A 17,671-nucleotide genomic window follows, 5' to 3' on the forward strand; every position below is an offset into this window, starting at 1 on the left:
TCTTCTCCATCAGGCTTTGGCAAAATAAGAACAAACTGCACATGTCTGATATTCATGTTTCATTGTCAAGATTCTTGGTTGCAGTTCTGGGGCCTAGCCAGCTCTTCTTGTGTATTTAAACATTTGATTGTCTTTTCATCCGCTCCCTACTCTGCAGCCCTTTGTCTTTTTATTGTCTTTAATTTGTTTGATTTGAGTTCTTTCTCTAATTTATTAACTTAATTTTTAATTCTTATCCCACAGTTCTACCGTTTCTAGTTCAGTATCTGCCCTTGTTCTAGATCTTCATCAGAATTTTTAAAGTGTATCTTATTCTTCATTACTAACAAAAGAGAGCACATTTTGAAACAGTAACAAAATCTAGGGAAAACGAAAAGTGGCCTTTGGCCCACAAACCTGTATATTTCCAGACTTTTTCCAGCATATTTCCAGACTTTTTCCAGCTGTTTCTGATGTGTTTGATATTCCCCTTTTTCTGAAGATGAGTAAAGTCAATAGACGTGCTACTGTAGGCATGAATACTATAGATACGTAGATACAGTAGGTATGCATAAAGTGCTGCTGTGGGTTATTCTGTGTGCTCATTTGAGTATTAGATCTCCTTATGCTGCTGATCTTACTGGTCTTTTCTGTGTGTGCTCTATGCAAGCATCAACACTTCTGCAGGTAAGGTCAGACTCCTGCATTTCAAGGAGGTGAAAGATGCGTTGTTTCAGAAGAAAATCTAGACTTGCTTTCATCTTATGCCAATGACATTTTTTTACCCATACTGGGCAGTGTGGTTCAGTCTTCTGGTTTCTTTTCTGAAAAACTGCCTCAATTTGCTCCAGGCAGATGAAAGTCAGCTCCTAACTGGGAGCCACTTCTGAGCCCAGGCACAGTGTACTCACAAGCTGGCAAAAGCCAGTGTAGGCACACAAACACAAATTTACTTCAGCGGAAGGACCCTATATTAGCTGTATTCATTAAACTGTCCATAAACAGAATATTTAATGCTTGATAGTCTAGAGCAGTTTAATATAAAGTTATAAAATCTTTGCATACTGAGAATTTACCTCCAAAAAGAGAGGTTCAATTCAAGGGAACAGTGTTTAGGTTAGTATTATTGAGAAGTTTTCAAGTGGAAGTCATAAACACAATGTTTTGAAATATTCCTCAATATGCTTTTAAAGTCAGATACACAACTGACATTATCTTCAGTGACAGATAAAAGCACCAAGTTAGGGATTGCAGTAATGCTTGAATAGTGCTTTTGTGAGCAGAGCTGTATTTGTGTGCAGCTTTGACATTTGCCATACAAATACGTTGTTCTTTTGTAACTGTAACTGTCTGATTACTCATTGTTGTAATAATAAAACAATTCCTTATTTGCAAGTTCTATTTCTGTATTGCATATGAAAGCTTATCATTTTCTGACAGGTGCTGTATAATAAAATGTTTAAATTTAATCTGCTAAATGCAAATGCAATAACCAGTTAATCATGCAGCAGGAAAATGACATGTTTGCTTATTTTCAGATGTCACTCCTCCACCAGCTGCTGGATACTTGGAAGTAACAGATCTTAACTCAAAGAAAATCAAATACATTACAATTCCTAGGTAACTGACTTTATTGATTAGAGCACTGTCATCTTAGAGGAAGAGCAAAGAGAATTTAGTGTCTATTATTACTTCAGGACAAGCAAATATTTCTTTTGATGTGGGAAGTAAGACTAATTCATACCTAGTGTAAAATTCTGCAAACATTGCAGTGTATTTTTGTCAACATTATTTATCTGTTTTTACTAGATAGGGCCAGTGAAAATGTAGCAATTAATTAGTAAATATGAAAGGTAGCATTATCTTCTGATTTTCATTCCCTTTGTTCCTTCCCCCTCTTCCATCCACTTTATTCTCAAGCTGTTTCATTATGGTTTGCTGTCTTTATTTTCTTTTCCTTTTTCACTGTCTTTAGGATCTGAGAAAGACAGGCAAAATGATCCAGTGTTAGGTGCTAGGAAATCAAGAATCAAATTCTGGTCTAATATAAAGTTCACTTTGAAAATAGCTTGAGCTTCTCTGTGGTTCTCCCTTTGGAAAATATCTTGTGTGGTAAATTAAAATAGCCAGATTCTATGGCTTCTGTTACGTTTTAACATCTGTCTCTCTGTCACAACTGTAGAGAGTATTTGCAAATGTTTTATCATATAAAGATACATTTTGGTCCCAAATTGTCATTTTCTACTGCAATAATAATAATAAACATTTTTGTTTTAAATGGCAGTGTCTCAACTTTGCATATTTAAATATCATGTGTATGAAACTCACACATTAAGAATTTTATACTTTTTTTTTATTCTATCCATTCGATGTTGATTTTGACAGTATTTATTCTCATTTAAATTAATTCTGGTTCATTAATAATCTGGGGAACATTTTAATTAACAGAGAATTATTTTTGCACTGTTCACCATTTTATAATTGGTCCATTGGCTTACATCTTACACAGTCATTCAAAAATGAAAGACATTACCATAAAAACAGTAAGGAATCACTTTTTTTTTCACTAGGATTTTATAGGAAGTAACAGAAATTACAAAGCCATATTTTAACATTATGACCCTTAAACTAGCATTAGGATTTAAGCTGTGAATGGCAGATCTGAGCAGAAGTCCAGATTTAAAAGTGTACTCCAGTAAGAACTGATGAGTAAAGTGAGTTTTCATCATATATATATGAATAGTTCTCTGTTAAAATCTAACAATCTTTCTTCCTTCTGGCAAAGTTAGCCCAGTCAAATGCTAAGATAACTCTTTTTCAGTTTGAGTTAGTACATGGTGGTTTCAGTCATAGATAGAAGCATGTGTTGCTTCTTCTTACAGTTTTGAAAATTACTAATTTTGCCATTAGTGCAGGTTGCCAAGTCATTTATGCATATAGTTAACAGTACTGAAAAATGCATAGATTCTTCCCTACATTATCTAAATTTCCCTTCATATTATGTACCTTTAAGGCACTCTCAGCAGTAAATTTTTGTCAGCAAGTTGTCTGTTTAAAAAAGTGCTATGATTTTCTGTACCTAAAGCTATGCCATTGTTAAATGAGCATTTAAATTTAATATTTTATTAAAGCACTAGAGAAAGGTGTTACTCTAATTTGATGGAAATATATTTTCCTCAGTGCTCGGATCATGTTCTCTCTACTTCTTTTTTAGTTTTTTATTTTTCTGTAGCATCTTCTTACATTTTTTATATTCTTAATAGGTTTTTTTCTAAAGATGGACTATTTTTAGATAGATTAGATACAGCAGTGTATTTAAACTACAGCAATGGTTTTGGCAACATATTGCCTTTCACCCTGATCTTTTATACTGCTTCTTATACAGTCAGGTATCTTGGTTATATCCAGTTTCAGTAGCTGGACAGTTTCAGATAAAATAGTGGGTCTGCAGGGCTTAGTTATAGTCTGCCATGAAATGAGGATGTAACTTCATTTAATTGTCGCCTTAACTGCAGAAATAATCATCCCCGTTTTAATTGCAGCTGCAAGAAAAATCACATTAATTCTTGTTTTTCAGGTCACAGTCTCTCTCTCCATACACATCTTGGCTCTCTCAGATCTCAGATGCTGATGCCCTGCTGGCGCCGCTGGGCAAAGTGGGGTTGGTTACTGTGGACATAGGAGGAGGTGTGAGGCTCTGGGAGACTGGGCTGGAGAGCCTCCAGCGGTCACTGCAGGATTGGAGGAACATGATTGGCCAAGAGGATGGGCGTCCTGTGCAGGTAGGACTTCACGAAGCTGAACTGAAAAACATGTAACACAAAGAGCTATGGATGAGTTTTCAGCTGGGAAAGGAGTTGATGGGGAGAGCTGTGAAGTAGAAGTGCACCTGTGACAAAAATTTAATAGACTTCTTCCCTGAATAAGAGGCACAGTAGCTTAATTTAAAAACATTTTGTAACCCCTGTAATTATGGTTACTGACAGGCTCTTTGTCTTACACTGTTTGTATTTTTGCCAAATTCCAGTGCAATTAAATGCAAGTAAATTCTTTATCTCCTGCTGATTTTTAACTGTAACTTTCAGAATGTAGAATAATGAAATTAATTTTTAAGAAAAGGATATAATTTTCCAGAGCTCAAATTCTTGGAAAAAAAATTGAGGGTTTACTTTGAAAAAGAAACTTGAAACCTAGGTGAAAGATGCCTTGAGTTCACAGTAGAGCCTTTGCTAATCTTGATAATTTTTCCAGCTGAGCAGAGTTGCAAGGATCCCCACAGAGCCATGTTCTCATGTGGAATGTTTAGGTAGCTGCAGAAAATACACAGCATTTACATATATGGTGTGTGTGCATGTATGTATGTATGTATGTATGTATATACGAGTGTTAATGTACTGGCTAATACGTCTGATCACCATTGCAACACAGAGGCAGCATTCAGGACTGTTCAATTGCATCTTTCATTAGAAGGGGAAAACAGAATTAGATCTCTCTCTGGTTTTGGTTGGGGTTTTTTGTCTTTTACTTTCTTTTCCCACTCTTAGCTCCCTTTCTAGAAGATGTTCTGTGGTTACAGAGACTTGGGCAAGAACTGACGTGTTCTTGTTACTGGACCTCAAAAGGAAACTCTTACCCAGTAGCACCTTTGTTCTTGACACTTGTGGCTTTGCCAGTGCCATGTTCATTGCCAGTGCAGGAGCACTAGCACCATCTTATGGTCAGATACAGTTGGTTTACACCAGCCCAGAGAGTTTGACTAGTTTAAATAGGTTTGGTTTTTTTCCTTTTTGCTTTTTTTTTTTAAATAACTTGTAATTTTATTCAACAATATTATTTTATTGTCAGTAATAGCCAACAAATTATTAGACAATACTGGCTTGGAAAGTACACGGCATAAGAAAATTCAAGTCATTTAACTAGTAATCTCAAGTAGCCATTTTAAAGAAGGCTAAGAATTTTTCCCACAGTCACAAAGCCGTTTTCAAGATCTGCTGTAGAATTTCTCTCCACTGACAGCCTGCCTCCCTACTAGGCACGTTCCAGGATAAAGTCTCCTTAGAATATCTTTCTTTTTTTCCTGTGTCAAACCAGTGGTTTGTCAGAACTGAAATAACATGCTCTTTGATTTGTGCTGAAGGGCTGGAACAAAGCCTTCTATGTGATCTTCTGACTTACATGATTATCACTAACTTCTGTTTCCCTACTTTACTTTTTTGCTCTGATTTAAATGGAAAGATGAGACCTAAGAAGCCAATGCCTTGTTTATAAAAGCATTGCAGAGCAATAAAAAGCGAATTAGGTCTTTTATTTTATGTAATCTCCAGTAAGATAATAGATATGTAGTTGCTGTGTAAACTCTGTACTTTGCTAATTGGATATGAAGGCTTTCACCTTTCCTACTTAATTTTTCAATAGGTCTAGATGTAAAAGCAGTACTGTCTTAAGGCATTTATTTCTGGAAATGAAAGGATCCTATTAGCTTAAAAACATATTCATGTAGCTTCCCTGTGTAGTTGAGCATATCAAGAACTTGTCTCTTGATCTAGGGATAATTACTTTGCTAAGAATGCTGCAACTAAATATTTCCTGATACCTGTTTTTGCAAAATTGGACACATTTTGCAGCCATGTATTGATCTGTTCATTCAAGTGTATGAAAATCACCTCCTTTTGTGTAATGTTTCGTGTACATGCTTATGTTAAGTAACTTGGAGTCTGATGAGGTTTCTCTAATTCTTTGACTTAACCCATCATTCCCAATCATCTCAGAAACTCACTTTAAGAGAATTGTCAGTGTTCTACATATCACCCACCCACCTCCAATTTCCCCTTCCCTAAAAACTGCCATTGTTGCATCCCACAAAGCTGCCACAGGCTTAGCAAAGCTCAATATCCCTTCATGGTGATGTTCTTAGACCAAGCCGAGACCTGTCTAGGTGTTTGGGAACCACTGATCTGCAGAAACACACGCAAACTCTTCGAGTCTTCCTGATCTTTTAGAGAAAAAAGAATTACAGTTCTTTCAATATAAATACAGTTTCAAAGAATTGGAATCAAATCTTCAACCAGGCTTCAGTTGGAGCTATTGGTACTATCTTCTAGGGCTGCATTTTTGCTTTCACAAACACGTTAGCTCTGAGAAGGAGGCTGGATATACATAAGCAATGAAATGGAGGAAAACAAACAGCTGTTCCACTTACAATCAGTAATTAGGTTCCCTTGATATAATTTGTGGCAATCTTCAAAATAGTCAACATTTGTTTTGTATTGTTGACATACTCAGCAGAGTTCAAACTGCTGAAGTCTTGAGGCTACCAAATTAGTTTCTCAAAATACGCTATGCATTTACATAAGACTGCATTTATACAGGCAGGTCAGAATTTTTCGTCATTTATTGAAGTTTTAAATGCAAAATAATACTACAGTGCTCTGAAATTATTAAATTGGAGTGTCTAAAATACAAAATCTAAACAAAATACTGTATTTTCTAAAGTTGTTAACTCTACTCCAAAAACTGTTGAGCTTTTTCACTGTTTTTCCTTGTCTCTGACAAGGTCAGTTCATTATCAAATACCTGAAGAGAATTTGAAAGACAATTTATTTTTAGAATCTTGCTCTAAAAGTTTCATGGCAATAGGCAGACATTGATAAGCTTGTGTTACTTTTTTCATCAAAGGGTTATTGATGGAAATTAACAGCACTGATTACATTCTGGTATAGTTCAGATATTGTCTTTCTGTAAGCACTATTTAGTGATATGTCTCATTTAGATAAGGTACAATGCTTAGATAAGGTACAATGCTTAGATAAAAATAATTAAAAGGTGCATCATTTAGAGGTATTTCAATAGATGGTAAGGCATTTTTCTGTGACTATTTGCAAAAACATTTAGTTCTGTATTCATTCCACTTAATGTTCTCCTGCTGTAGACTGTTGTCCAAAATGTTTTATGCTGTGTACTCAGAATGCCATTGCTTTCAGAAGCCTCAGGACATATCCAAACCTGTAGAGTGCATAAAAATGTAGTTAGCAAAAGATTGCTTAAGCTTTGTCATCTAGTTTATGCTAATATATATATGAACTCAAAATTGAATTCACAACATTTTTTTAAATCCAGGTGTAGTCTTGATCTAATCACCATGCAAAGTGACATCCTGAAGTTGAGGGTAGTCTCCTGTCATTTCAGTACCAAGATTGCCCAAAGAAGTGATCTGATTGATTAAAAAAAATAATAATTCTTGTAAACTAAGATGTTTTTAGGGCTTTATTTGGGAGGGGGATTTTTTTTGTGTCTGTCGTTCGATGTATTTGTGGAACCTGCAGTAGTTTTATCATCTGCTACATGCATGAGATGGGTTTTTGAAATTGCAGCAGTGCCCTCTGTTTGTGGCTATATGTAAGGACCTAATGAGTTAAGTAGTTGTGACTGTAACCATTTTGATTTCCTATGGAATGTTCTCTGTCATTTTCAGTATTGGAAGCCTTCCTCATAAACATTCAGGTACTTAGTTGGAAATTAATTCATATTTACACCTAAGTGAATAGTTAGCAAGAAGAAGAAAAAAAAAAAAGATACTTCTTTCAATTTTCCTATCTTTCTGCTGTCCTAAAACAAGGTCACAATTTCCTGGTACACCCCAGATCTTAAAGGTCAAGGCCTGGTTGTTCTACAGTACACTTCTTCAAGGATGGCTATTGCTTATTTTTCTTTGGCCAGTGACAAAGCCCCACTCTACATAAGTGTTCTGTATAATGTGTGGTTTTCTTCAGAACTTAAAAAGCTGAAACTTTGGCTCAGTTTTTATTTCCTATAAGAGCTCAGGTGGGCTTCCTAGATGATTCAGGTTCAGCCAATGTGATATCAAGATGACATAGTGTAGGACAGAGCAGAGCAAAGATACAGCACATGTGAATTGAGTGGGCACCAGCTTTGATAATACCAGCTGTTTAAAAATAGATAAAGTACATTTACCCATGAGCAAGTGCACGTGCTGCGTAGAACCTGAATAATACAACACCTACATCGTCCCGGCTCTTTAGTCTTTAGACTGATGGGCAACACTCAGCTTAAAAAAATCACATACTTCTTTGTAGGTGTGTCAGTCCAAAAGAAGTGTGTAAGAGAGACCCTGACACCTTAGTATGAAACCAGGCCCTTCCAAAAACAAGGATCAGCCTGGAAATGTTTTCTCCCATTTTTTCCTCACTTTGCTTTTGTAACTTAGCCTGACCTGGAGTCAAAGTTGAGTACATTCCTGAAGTATTCATGCCAAAAATCTCACATTTAGTGTTGGAGTTAAAAGAAGCCTAGTCACATTAAGTTAGGTGGGGGGTGTGCATGTGTAGTTGAGTGTGTGTATCTATGTATTCACACACAGGTACATGTATATATTTGCACACACACACATGATCATTTTTTTCCCCCAGTTGTCATACTTGGACATTGGTTCTCTTGAATTAGAATTACCTGAAGAGATCATCATAACTTTGCAGTTAGCCAGTCCCTCAGGGACTGTATTTCATAAAGAGCAAGAATTGGAAGTCAGTTTGGGTAAGGATTGCCTTATTCCCTTCCTTGAATAGTCTCATTTATTCTGTTTGTATTCCATGCAACTAATCATGTAGAACTCTACTTGAAGTATTCACCCCTTAAGTGAATTAATATTTTTTATTTTAGTGAATGCATCTTTTATTTCTTTTTATTTTCTGAAGCTGTGCTTTAAAGTTCAGGGTAATGCGAGTTCACCTGATGAAATTTAATTGTTTAGGTTGGATGTTTATCTAAAGAATAATTGATTCAGGAGTTTCAGTGATTCCAGCTTGGTTATATTTACTGCTCAGAATCTACTTTAATCTATACTGATAGTTCGGGGGTTTTTGCCCTTTTAAAAAAGTGACATTGTACTTTATAACATAACGAAAATCCAGCCTTTTCCTGATGTTGAGACTGAACTGGGCAAAGCTGCAGTTCTTGAATGGAGACAAAAGTATGACCCTTAGCAAGAGCGGCCAGTCCTTCTTCCCACCCCCCCGTCCTCTGTTTTTCCCTTTGCACCAAGCAGTCTTTCTGACCACATGAGGGCATCAGTGGGCTAATAACAATGATTTCCCTCAGCTTTTAAATACTGTCAGTGCAAACCTCATAAATTACGAGAAATACATGCAGTGGAGAGTTTCTGTAAATTTGGAATAATCGTATGATGGCATTCTGCAGACCCACACGGGCTCCTGAAAATCTTGAAATACTGCAGATTGCAGAGTTATGTGGTCAATAGGTGGATTGCAAGGTATGGTTTGATATCATTTCCAGTTCTGAGATCCATGAGCCCCAAATCCACAGTTTAGGTCTGTGACCTCTTCCCAGACCATATAATTTATTCAGCTGAGGACTAGGAGCTGTGTACTAGCCCTTGAATGAAGGCATCTGAGTATGGGGAAGCATGAGACTGGAAAGCCACGAATTCACAGAGCTAAATAAATTCATATCTCTAAAAGTATTTATGGGATAAGGCAGCTCAGATAAAGATCATTGGTTCTCTGTCAGATACCTTTTCTAATATAAATTTCCTCAGCTTGAGTGGGGCCCTTGTTGGAAGCACTGTACAAACATGTCTGAAATACATTCTCTTTCCTAAAGAGATCTTCCAGTGTAATTAGAGCAGAGAGACAAAGAGCAGGAGGGAAATAACCTTATCCAGCACAAAGTTCCCTTTTCTTCCTTGACCTTCCTGTGAAAGCCCAAAATTCTTATGGGAGAAAATATTATTACTTCAACACACCGTCTTGAAGATCTCAAAAAGTCTGCAGCAGTGCACATTGCTGACATAAAGGTCAGAGCTCCTAAGAACAGTGAAATCCTGCTGTCCCAGCAAGACAAATGCATAGTAATAACTTTGTCTTTATGAAAGTGGTTCCCTGATTAGTGAAAGGACAAACATAGGGAAAATTTAAATAATTTATTATATATTACAGTAATGCCAAAAATCTCACATTTAATGTTGAAGTTAAAAGAAGCCCAGTCACGTTAAGTTGGGGGGAGTGTGCATATGTAGTTGAGTGTGTGTATCCATGTATTCACACACAGGTACATGTATATATTTGTACACATGCTCATTTTTTTTCCCCCAGTTGTCATACTTGCAGATATATTACAGTAATGCCAAATATGAGAGGCCTTCCTTTAGAAAAGAAAACAATGTAGTAGATATTAAGTAACGTCTGCCTCTGCTTCTTAAGGACAGAGTTGGCAAGGTCCTAGGTATACAGAAAATCAGGTTTTCTCCTTCCACATGTAATTTTTTTCAATTTTCTTTTTACCCTGTGGTCTTCAGTCTGGGCCATTCCAAGCTGACATACTGTGTTCTCTTATCCCATATTTCTAGCTGTTGATTATTCACAGTTCTCCAGAAGAAATCAAATTCAGTGTTTTCTGAGTTCATTGATGTTAGGAGGTGTGTAGTAGTCATGATAAATAACAAAGCTAGACATTATCTATCTGCTCTGATAATATTTCATAGTGGATCAGAATACTAAAAAGATGATGACCTCACATCTTATAGTTGAATAGAATTGACTAGGGAATTTTAAATAATGAATGAGGAAAATGGACTTTACACAGGTGTTTACATAGCAGAAGATATCCATTACATGAAAGAAATGTATTGTATTCTCTTATTACTTTATTTAGTTTTCCAGCTTTTAAGCCACACAGTGTATATTTGTGGGCAAAATATTCTAATGCATCTACTGTGCAGAGTTTCTGAGTTGGTTCTTAGAGTGAAAGCATTTCGTTCAAAAAAGAGCCCACAGCAGCATTTTGTACAGTGGTTTGGTTTTTCTAGCTGGTGTATATAAACTTCATTTGCAAGCCAGATCATCTTTTTATAAGTTTCACTCCAAATCTCTGCCTCTTCCCCATCCAGATTCACTTTTCTAAAATGACATCAAGGTTATGATGGTTTCAACAATTTTTGTATTCAAGACAGAAGCTTAATGCCTGCATGAATTTTAAATGCTACTTTTAGAATTAAATGTTCACAGGAGTCAGGTGATGTATGAAGCTTCATTAGTTCATCATGAAGTCTTGCAAAGTTTTACGGGCAAGATCGAAAATCAAAATGAAGTCAAAAGAATAAAGAAAATATATTAAAAGTTTTATACTGCAGTGCGATAATTTTTTTTTTCATTTTGGGATACAATTAAAGAAACAGAATGCATTTCACACATTTGTATTGTCTTGCCTAAGACTGAATATCTTTTCTGTGGAAAAATTACCTGTGGACTCAATTTTGTGCTGTTGTTGTGAACAGAAATTATACTATTAATTTTTAGTACATAGAAAAAAGCTGTACATGATACAGTACAAGTGAGCATAATAGAAGCCATTAGAGGGTTTTTTGCATGTTTATGCCTTTCTCTTACTAGTTTTTAGATGTAGATTATAAAAAGTATTCTTTCTCTCTTTAGTAGAATCAATGTTATGGTAGAGTGTAAAACCACCATGGAACAGGCAGATTAGCTTTCGCTCTGCCTGATGTGGAACTTCTGTATGCTCTTTGGGAATGTAATGCATATATTTGTGCTGCTGATAAAGAATGTGTTGGAGGAAGGTATGTTCCTGTGACCTATTAAATGCATCCTAGGATAATACGAAGAGGTTTAAGGTTGGAGAAGTTCAGGAATAAAAGAAAACAATTATATTGTTTCAGGGAAAAATCAGTCTTTTGCACATCTGCAGAAATCCATTCTGCATTCCTTGGAATACATTTCCTAATCTTTTGTGCCGCTGTGGGATGGATTACTTAATGCATTTTTCACATGGAATACAGTCATGTTTTGTTACAGTCAAAGTCAATCTTTTTTCAGAATAATGTGTGAGAGTGAAAGCAGGTTTTGCACTTATTTTGATGAAGAAATTACCATCTCCTAAATCACCCATAAGGCAAAAATCTACAAGGTTTTCCCTTCTTTTCCTGCAATATTCTTCTGATACCTGCTCAATCTTTGTCTGCAGCAGTAATGAAGAAAGCAAGTTAAGATATTTTAACTTTATAATGTTTCTAGTGGGTTTATATTCATATAACTAATATTTTTCAGCAATAATTTAGTGCCTGCTATGGAAAGTAACCCATATTTTTCACTGACTGTAAACAGCCCTGTTTAATATGTTTTATATTAATGAAAAGGAAAAATATCAGATTAACTCTTTCCTTCAGCATCTCAGATATGTTATAACAAGAGTGGATATCTTCTAATTTGGATCTTGGAAGAGTTCTTTCCTTTATGATAAAAAGAGTAAATGAAGAATGGGATCTTGGCAGCCTATATCTGCCTACTTTCTGGGACTGTCTAATCATGCAACTAATTAAGCTAATGCACACCTTCTTAATTTACATTGAACCAAGCACCTGCATTGTACAAATTGTATTCTACCTCAAATCTTAGTGCACACATTCTTTTCCCTGTTTTCTTCTGATCAACAGTAAGAAACAACCAATAATGCAGTATTATTACTAATAGTAGAATGAGTGCTTATGAAAACAGTATTTGGGCACCTTAAAATTTTCTTTTTAAATATTTTCTTACATAAATATTCTTTACAGCTGCAAATACTGCAGCTGTGTCCCTGTTTGCTTGTATAATTTGTATGCATTTAGTAAGTTGTGACACATGAAATCATGCTGGTTGCAGCTTTAGGAAATGTGTTCTATGTGGAATCATCCACTGAATGCTTAAAAGGGCTTAGTAGAGAGGTTGGTTCCTTGTCACCACATACAACAAGGAGGAATTCCATTTATTTCTATTATGAAGATGTAAAAAGCTTGTAAGGAATGCCTAGCTCTGCTTAAACGTTCCCAAAAGGATAAGAAATACTGATTTGGGGAGGTTTGAAGAATGGAAATACAGACTATTTTTAAAGTAAAATTTTCACCCCTTTACATCTGCGGGATGTAAGCCTGGAATTAGAGGGGGGTTTTTTCCCTCTTTATGTACCTGGAGTATTAAAATAAGCATTGTGTTTTATGTAAGAGGATGCAATATGGGCTTGTCCTATCAGGGCCAGAGACAATTAAAACTAAGAGGTGAAAGGTCTGTTCCCTGTACATGAGGCGGCTCGCCCCCGTTGGAAACCAGAGTTTCTTTGCCAGTCCTGAGGCAGAAACTTGCTTTTGTTGCTGTGAGCCCCACAAAGGAGCTTTTCTGACAAGCAGTCCTGAATGGGAGGTACTGACACCTCCTGCGCCCTTCAGGAATTTTAGTGAAGTTAACCCTGTCGGGATACAAAAGTAAGCTGCTGTGTTAAAAGACCATCCACTCTCTAGCCAATTTGCAATGTTGCAGTGTCAGTTACAGGGCAGGATGGCAGGAATATCTACAACCAAAAAAAATTATCTACATGTCAGTTGCATCCCAGTCAGCATTAAGGAAAAAGTCCTTCACATTTTACTTTAAACTGTCACTCATTGATTACATTTCTATTCAAAGCTAGAAATATTTTCAAGCTTGTCTGACTTCTGCTTACAAGATCGAGAAGATGTTTCCTAACCTGTAAGCACGAGTTCTCTTTCTGCCAGCAGTTAAGTCTGAGTACATGTTCTGCCCCTTGTTTTAGAGAGTCAGCTTCTTACACAACTGTGATGGAGGTTTGGACAGTGAGAGCTATTGGCTCAATCTCTTGCATGAAGCTCCCAGGAATAAATAAAATTTCAAGTGGGACAAGACAGGAGGAGATGAAATTCCCTCTCTTTCCCTGTCTCTACAATAAATACAATTTGAGGAATTTTAGTCTTTAGTTAGTTGTAACAGACTTGAAGAATGAGGAGCTGATGTATGTCTTAAAATGCTTGGGGGAATGTTGTCAATACTCTGAAACATGAATGACTGAATAATAGATCTACTGAAATGTTCATTTCAGTTGACTTTGCTAAGTGTCTTTTACTCATTACATTGGATACAATTATAAACATGTTAATAATAGAGCTATTAATATATATTCAATCCAGATGTACTTTGAGTAGTACTTGCTAAGATACAGAACTGCACAGTTGTACTGCTTGGGACTGCCTTTGAGTGGTGAATCTTCTTTTTAAAGATTTTTTTTTCTTCTCAGTTTTGCAATGTAGGATTAAGATTACTGGATGCTAAAATGTCATTAAGGTCACTTGTACAAAATCAGCTGAAGCTAAATTTGATAATGCTTTTGGTCAGTTTTATTCAGAGAGACAGATTTTTTTGCAATACACCAGAAGAAAACTAATTCTGAACTCAAAAGGTAAGTACTGTATTGTGAAAATAATTCATATGTTAGAATGAAATATAGATATGTGTGGGACATAAATAATTTTAATAATAGAGTACAACATCTGTCTCCATAGTTCCCTAGCTTTTATTGTGGGGTATTTTCTAATGGGTTCATGCGAGCTCTTTTCGTCCCATGGCTGTGACAGTGTCTTGTACGGGCAATGCACAGTGTATCTGGGTCAGCTGTGTGATCCTCAACAAATACAGCTTCTCTCTCTTACTGAGGGATTGTAAAAGTGTCAAAAGTATGCCAGTGCTTCCTTACTCTCCAGTGTTTAATGTTATTAAGTTAGATGATTTCATATCAGTATTCACTTAACTGGCATTATTGTAGTTCTAGATCCACTTCCAAAATAGTTAACATTTGTTTAGTACGCAATATACCATAGTTTGTCTGACCAGCTGAAGTCTGGACAAAACTACCAGCTTCTGACTCATCTTCACAATGGCCTCTATTACAGATTGGTATGTATTTAATGGCTGTTTGGCATAAATATGGCACAGATGTGAAACACCTGGTTTCACTGTGTTGTTGAGTGCAGTAAATCGTGTAACTGACTTTTTTGAGCCTCTTTATCTTCTTCATGAAGGATGATAAGATCACTTAGCTTCCAAACTGAATGTGTTTGTATCAGTTTTCCCTATGCAGTTTGCTCTTAGAATCCCAGTGTTGTCAGAAAAAAAAAAAAATTTAAAAAGTGTAGCCATGTAAAATCATTTTGGCGTACGTTCATGTTTTTCAGAAGGAACTGATCTAGAGCAAATTGTTCAGACACCATGTATCTCTCACTGAATGTAAAATGCATGTTTAGTTCTATTCCTGCCTGGCTACCCTTACTGTCAGGAGATAATAGATGTGTAAGAGGCAGGACCAGAAAATTAAGTCAAAGCATTAACAAGTTGTGGTATTTGTTATTGTTTCTTAATTTCCCTTTTTCTTAAGTACTCCTTTCATGCCATTGCCCCTTAAGAAAAGCACATTCCTTTGTCCTCTTTCTGACCTGAAGTATTCATATTCTTCTCACACAAAATTTTTGTTTGCTTCATTGACTTTGGAAGACCTACAGAGCCTGCATCACAAAGTCCTTCTGAATATGCCCATTACCTATTGCGTAAGTGCCTGAGAATATAGTGTAGTCAAAGAAAATGAGAGAACAAAAATATTTGAAACCAGAGACTAAGATCATTGATGACTACTTGCCAGTAATGTTTTAACTCTACAGAGAGTAAAATAAGAGTTGTGTATTCCAGGAGAGTATGACAGTTGTGCTTCTTGTGTGATGAAGACTTTGAGGAAAAAGCTGCCCAAACAGGGAGGGGAAAAGTGCTTTCACACTCTGATTGTGAATCACCAATATGTATAACCAAGTTTAGATAATATACAATTGAAAAGTGTGCCCTGAATGTTTTGGAAACAGTGGTTATTTTGGAAATCAAAAGGAACTTTCAGAAGGGAAAATTCAGTTTTTCCAGCTATTCTACTCTGACCCGCGCCTCATAGCTGGAGCTCAAGGCTGCTAGGCTGAATTCATGTGTTGTTTCACAAAGCCATAATATGCACAACAGGCAGCATGGAATCTGCACAATGATGCAGTAATGAATAGTGCCTTTCAGTGCATGTATAGCTAGGAAGAGCACAGATTTCTCTCAAGAAAGGGTGATTAGTCAAAACTCTTGTTGAAAGAAACAAAGTTCATAGAAGTCTTGCAATTAGATTTAAACAGCAAATATTCAGGATGGGACAGGTCAGCTTTTGAGCAAGGAAATTATTTATATATTTGAAAAATACCCATCATAACAGTAATAGAAAACTTATTTTAGAAATTACAATCAGACAAGCTTGGCAAAGCTACTGTGGATTTTAGGGGTGCTTGAGTCCTTTCTCCACTTTTAGTACTTGTTTTTCTTGTCTTCCTTCTCACTCCAGACAAACTAGATATTTCCTGCTGAGTGTTCTTCAGTTTCTCGGGTTCCTAATCCATGCAGTTTTGGATCCTGCCCCTTAAATCTACCTTTCCAATAGTTTCTAATGTCAAGAATTCCTCCAGTCCTCAGAGGGGTGACTTACCTATGGTTCTTCCATCTCTTTATATTTGTCACACTGAAGAATGTATCGCTGTCCAAAGGTTTTTCACTTCAGTTTTTCCTCATCCTCCCCCTGATTTCATGTCAAGGCTCATTGATTTACTGTTTATTTATTTATAAAGTATATCTTCAATTCTAATATAGATCCTTGGTAGTCTAACCTCTAGTTTATAGAAGAGTTTCAGAGTAGAGACAAGTTGTTGGTTGTAAAATTACCTTGAAACCTGTAAAATTACCTTCCGTAGATATGGGAATGGGAAGGAGAAAAGCCTGACAAGTCACTAAGGGAATTTCCTAAGAGCTCGAAGAAAAACCGGGAAAGTACATCCAGAAGATTTTCGTTAGAGGGTTCTACAGTGTGCTAATATAATGCAGTTTCTACATATATGGTAAATTTGAAAAATAATTACCCCAGCAAACCAGTGCTAATAAAACTTGGTTGTTAAAGTATTCAGAGTGAGCAAAATTCTAATACCTTTTTTCTGCATAGATGGTACTTAAAAGAAAAGGAAATGAAACTGCTGCAATTCACTGGCATGACATTTACACATCTGCTGGTGGTGTTCCATTCTAGTATCATTGAATTTTCAATTATTTTATCCATTCAGCTATTAACTATACATAAACAAAAAATAGTGAATTCTTAAGCTATGAAAGATTGTACTCCTTGTTTCTTTTCTTTTTTCTCAATTTTCTTCAAAGTTTTAACAGAAATTAAATGTTGGATGTTTGGTGTCCTTTTAAGAATAGAAAGCAAGAACATCATTATCAGATAGAAGGTTTTCTGTTAATCACATGCCATTTCAAAGTTACAAATACCTACTTTAATCAGATAATACTATTGTAAAATAAATTTATGTTAGAAACTTGTCTAGTGCATGTGTACTAGAAACACTATTTATGAACAACTTATACTTGAGAAGGATATATGAGCAACAAAGCTCCTTTGTCTACAGACCTTTTCACTTAAGATTTAAACAATGCTTATATTTCAAAATGTTTCATGGAATTTTTCAATGGAAAAACTTGACAAAAATAGAATATGACATTTGCATCCCTGGTTATAGTTACATTTGTTTCATAGAGCTTCCTTTTGCAGAAAGAATGTTTTTCTCTAAAGAATACAGAAGCATGAACATGTAAAACTTTTGCAATATTTCATGTTTCTCATTACAGAATAATATTTTCTTTTGATTCATGAGGCTGACACTATGATTTTGGGTGTATAATTTTGTTTTAAATTAAATTCAGCAATTTTTGTTATCCAGTATTTCTGATAGTTTTTAAATCTACAAGTTATGCAAAAA

The 17,671-nt window shown here is 35.8% G+C and overlaps 1 protein-coding gene across 1 annotated transcript in view; it reads left to right on the top strand.

Annotated features, from left to right (window-relative positions):
- VWA8 (von Willebrand factor A domain containing 8) overlaps positions 1 to 17,671 on the top strand; it is a 181,263-nt gene that overhangs the window by 136,949 nt on the left and 26,643 nt on the right. Inside the window, exons 36-37 of the mRNA XM_032099823.1 lie at positions 1,518 to 1,599; positions 3,557 to 3,761. Coding sequence (XP_031955714.1) covers positions 1,518 to 1,599; positions 3,557 to 3,761 — 287 coding nt within the window. The remainder of the gene's footprint in view (positions 1 to 1,517; positions 1,600 to 3,556; positions 3,762 to 17,671) is intronic.

This window comes from Corvus moneduloides, chromosome 2 (genome assembly GCF_009650955.1).
Source record: "Corvus moneduloides isolate bCorMon1 chromosome 2, bCorMon1.pri, whole genome shotgun sequence".
Lineage (NCBI taxonomy): Eukaryota > Metazoa > Chordata > Aves > Passeriformes > Corvidae > Corvus > Corvus moneduloides.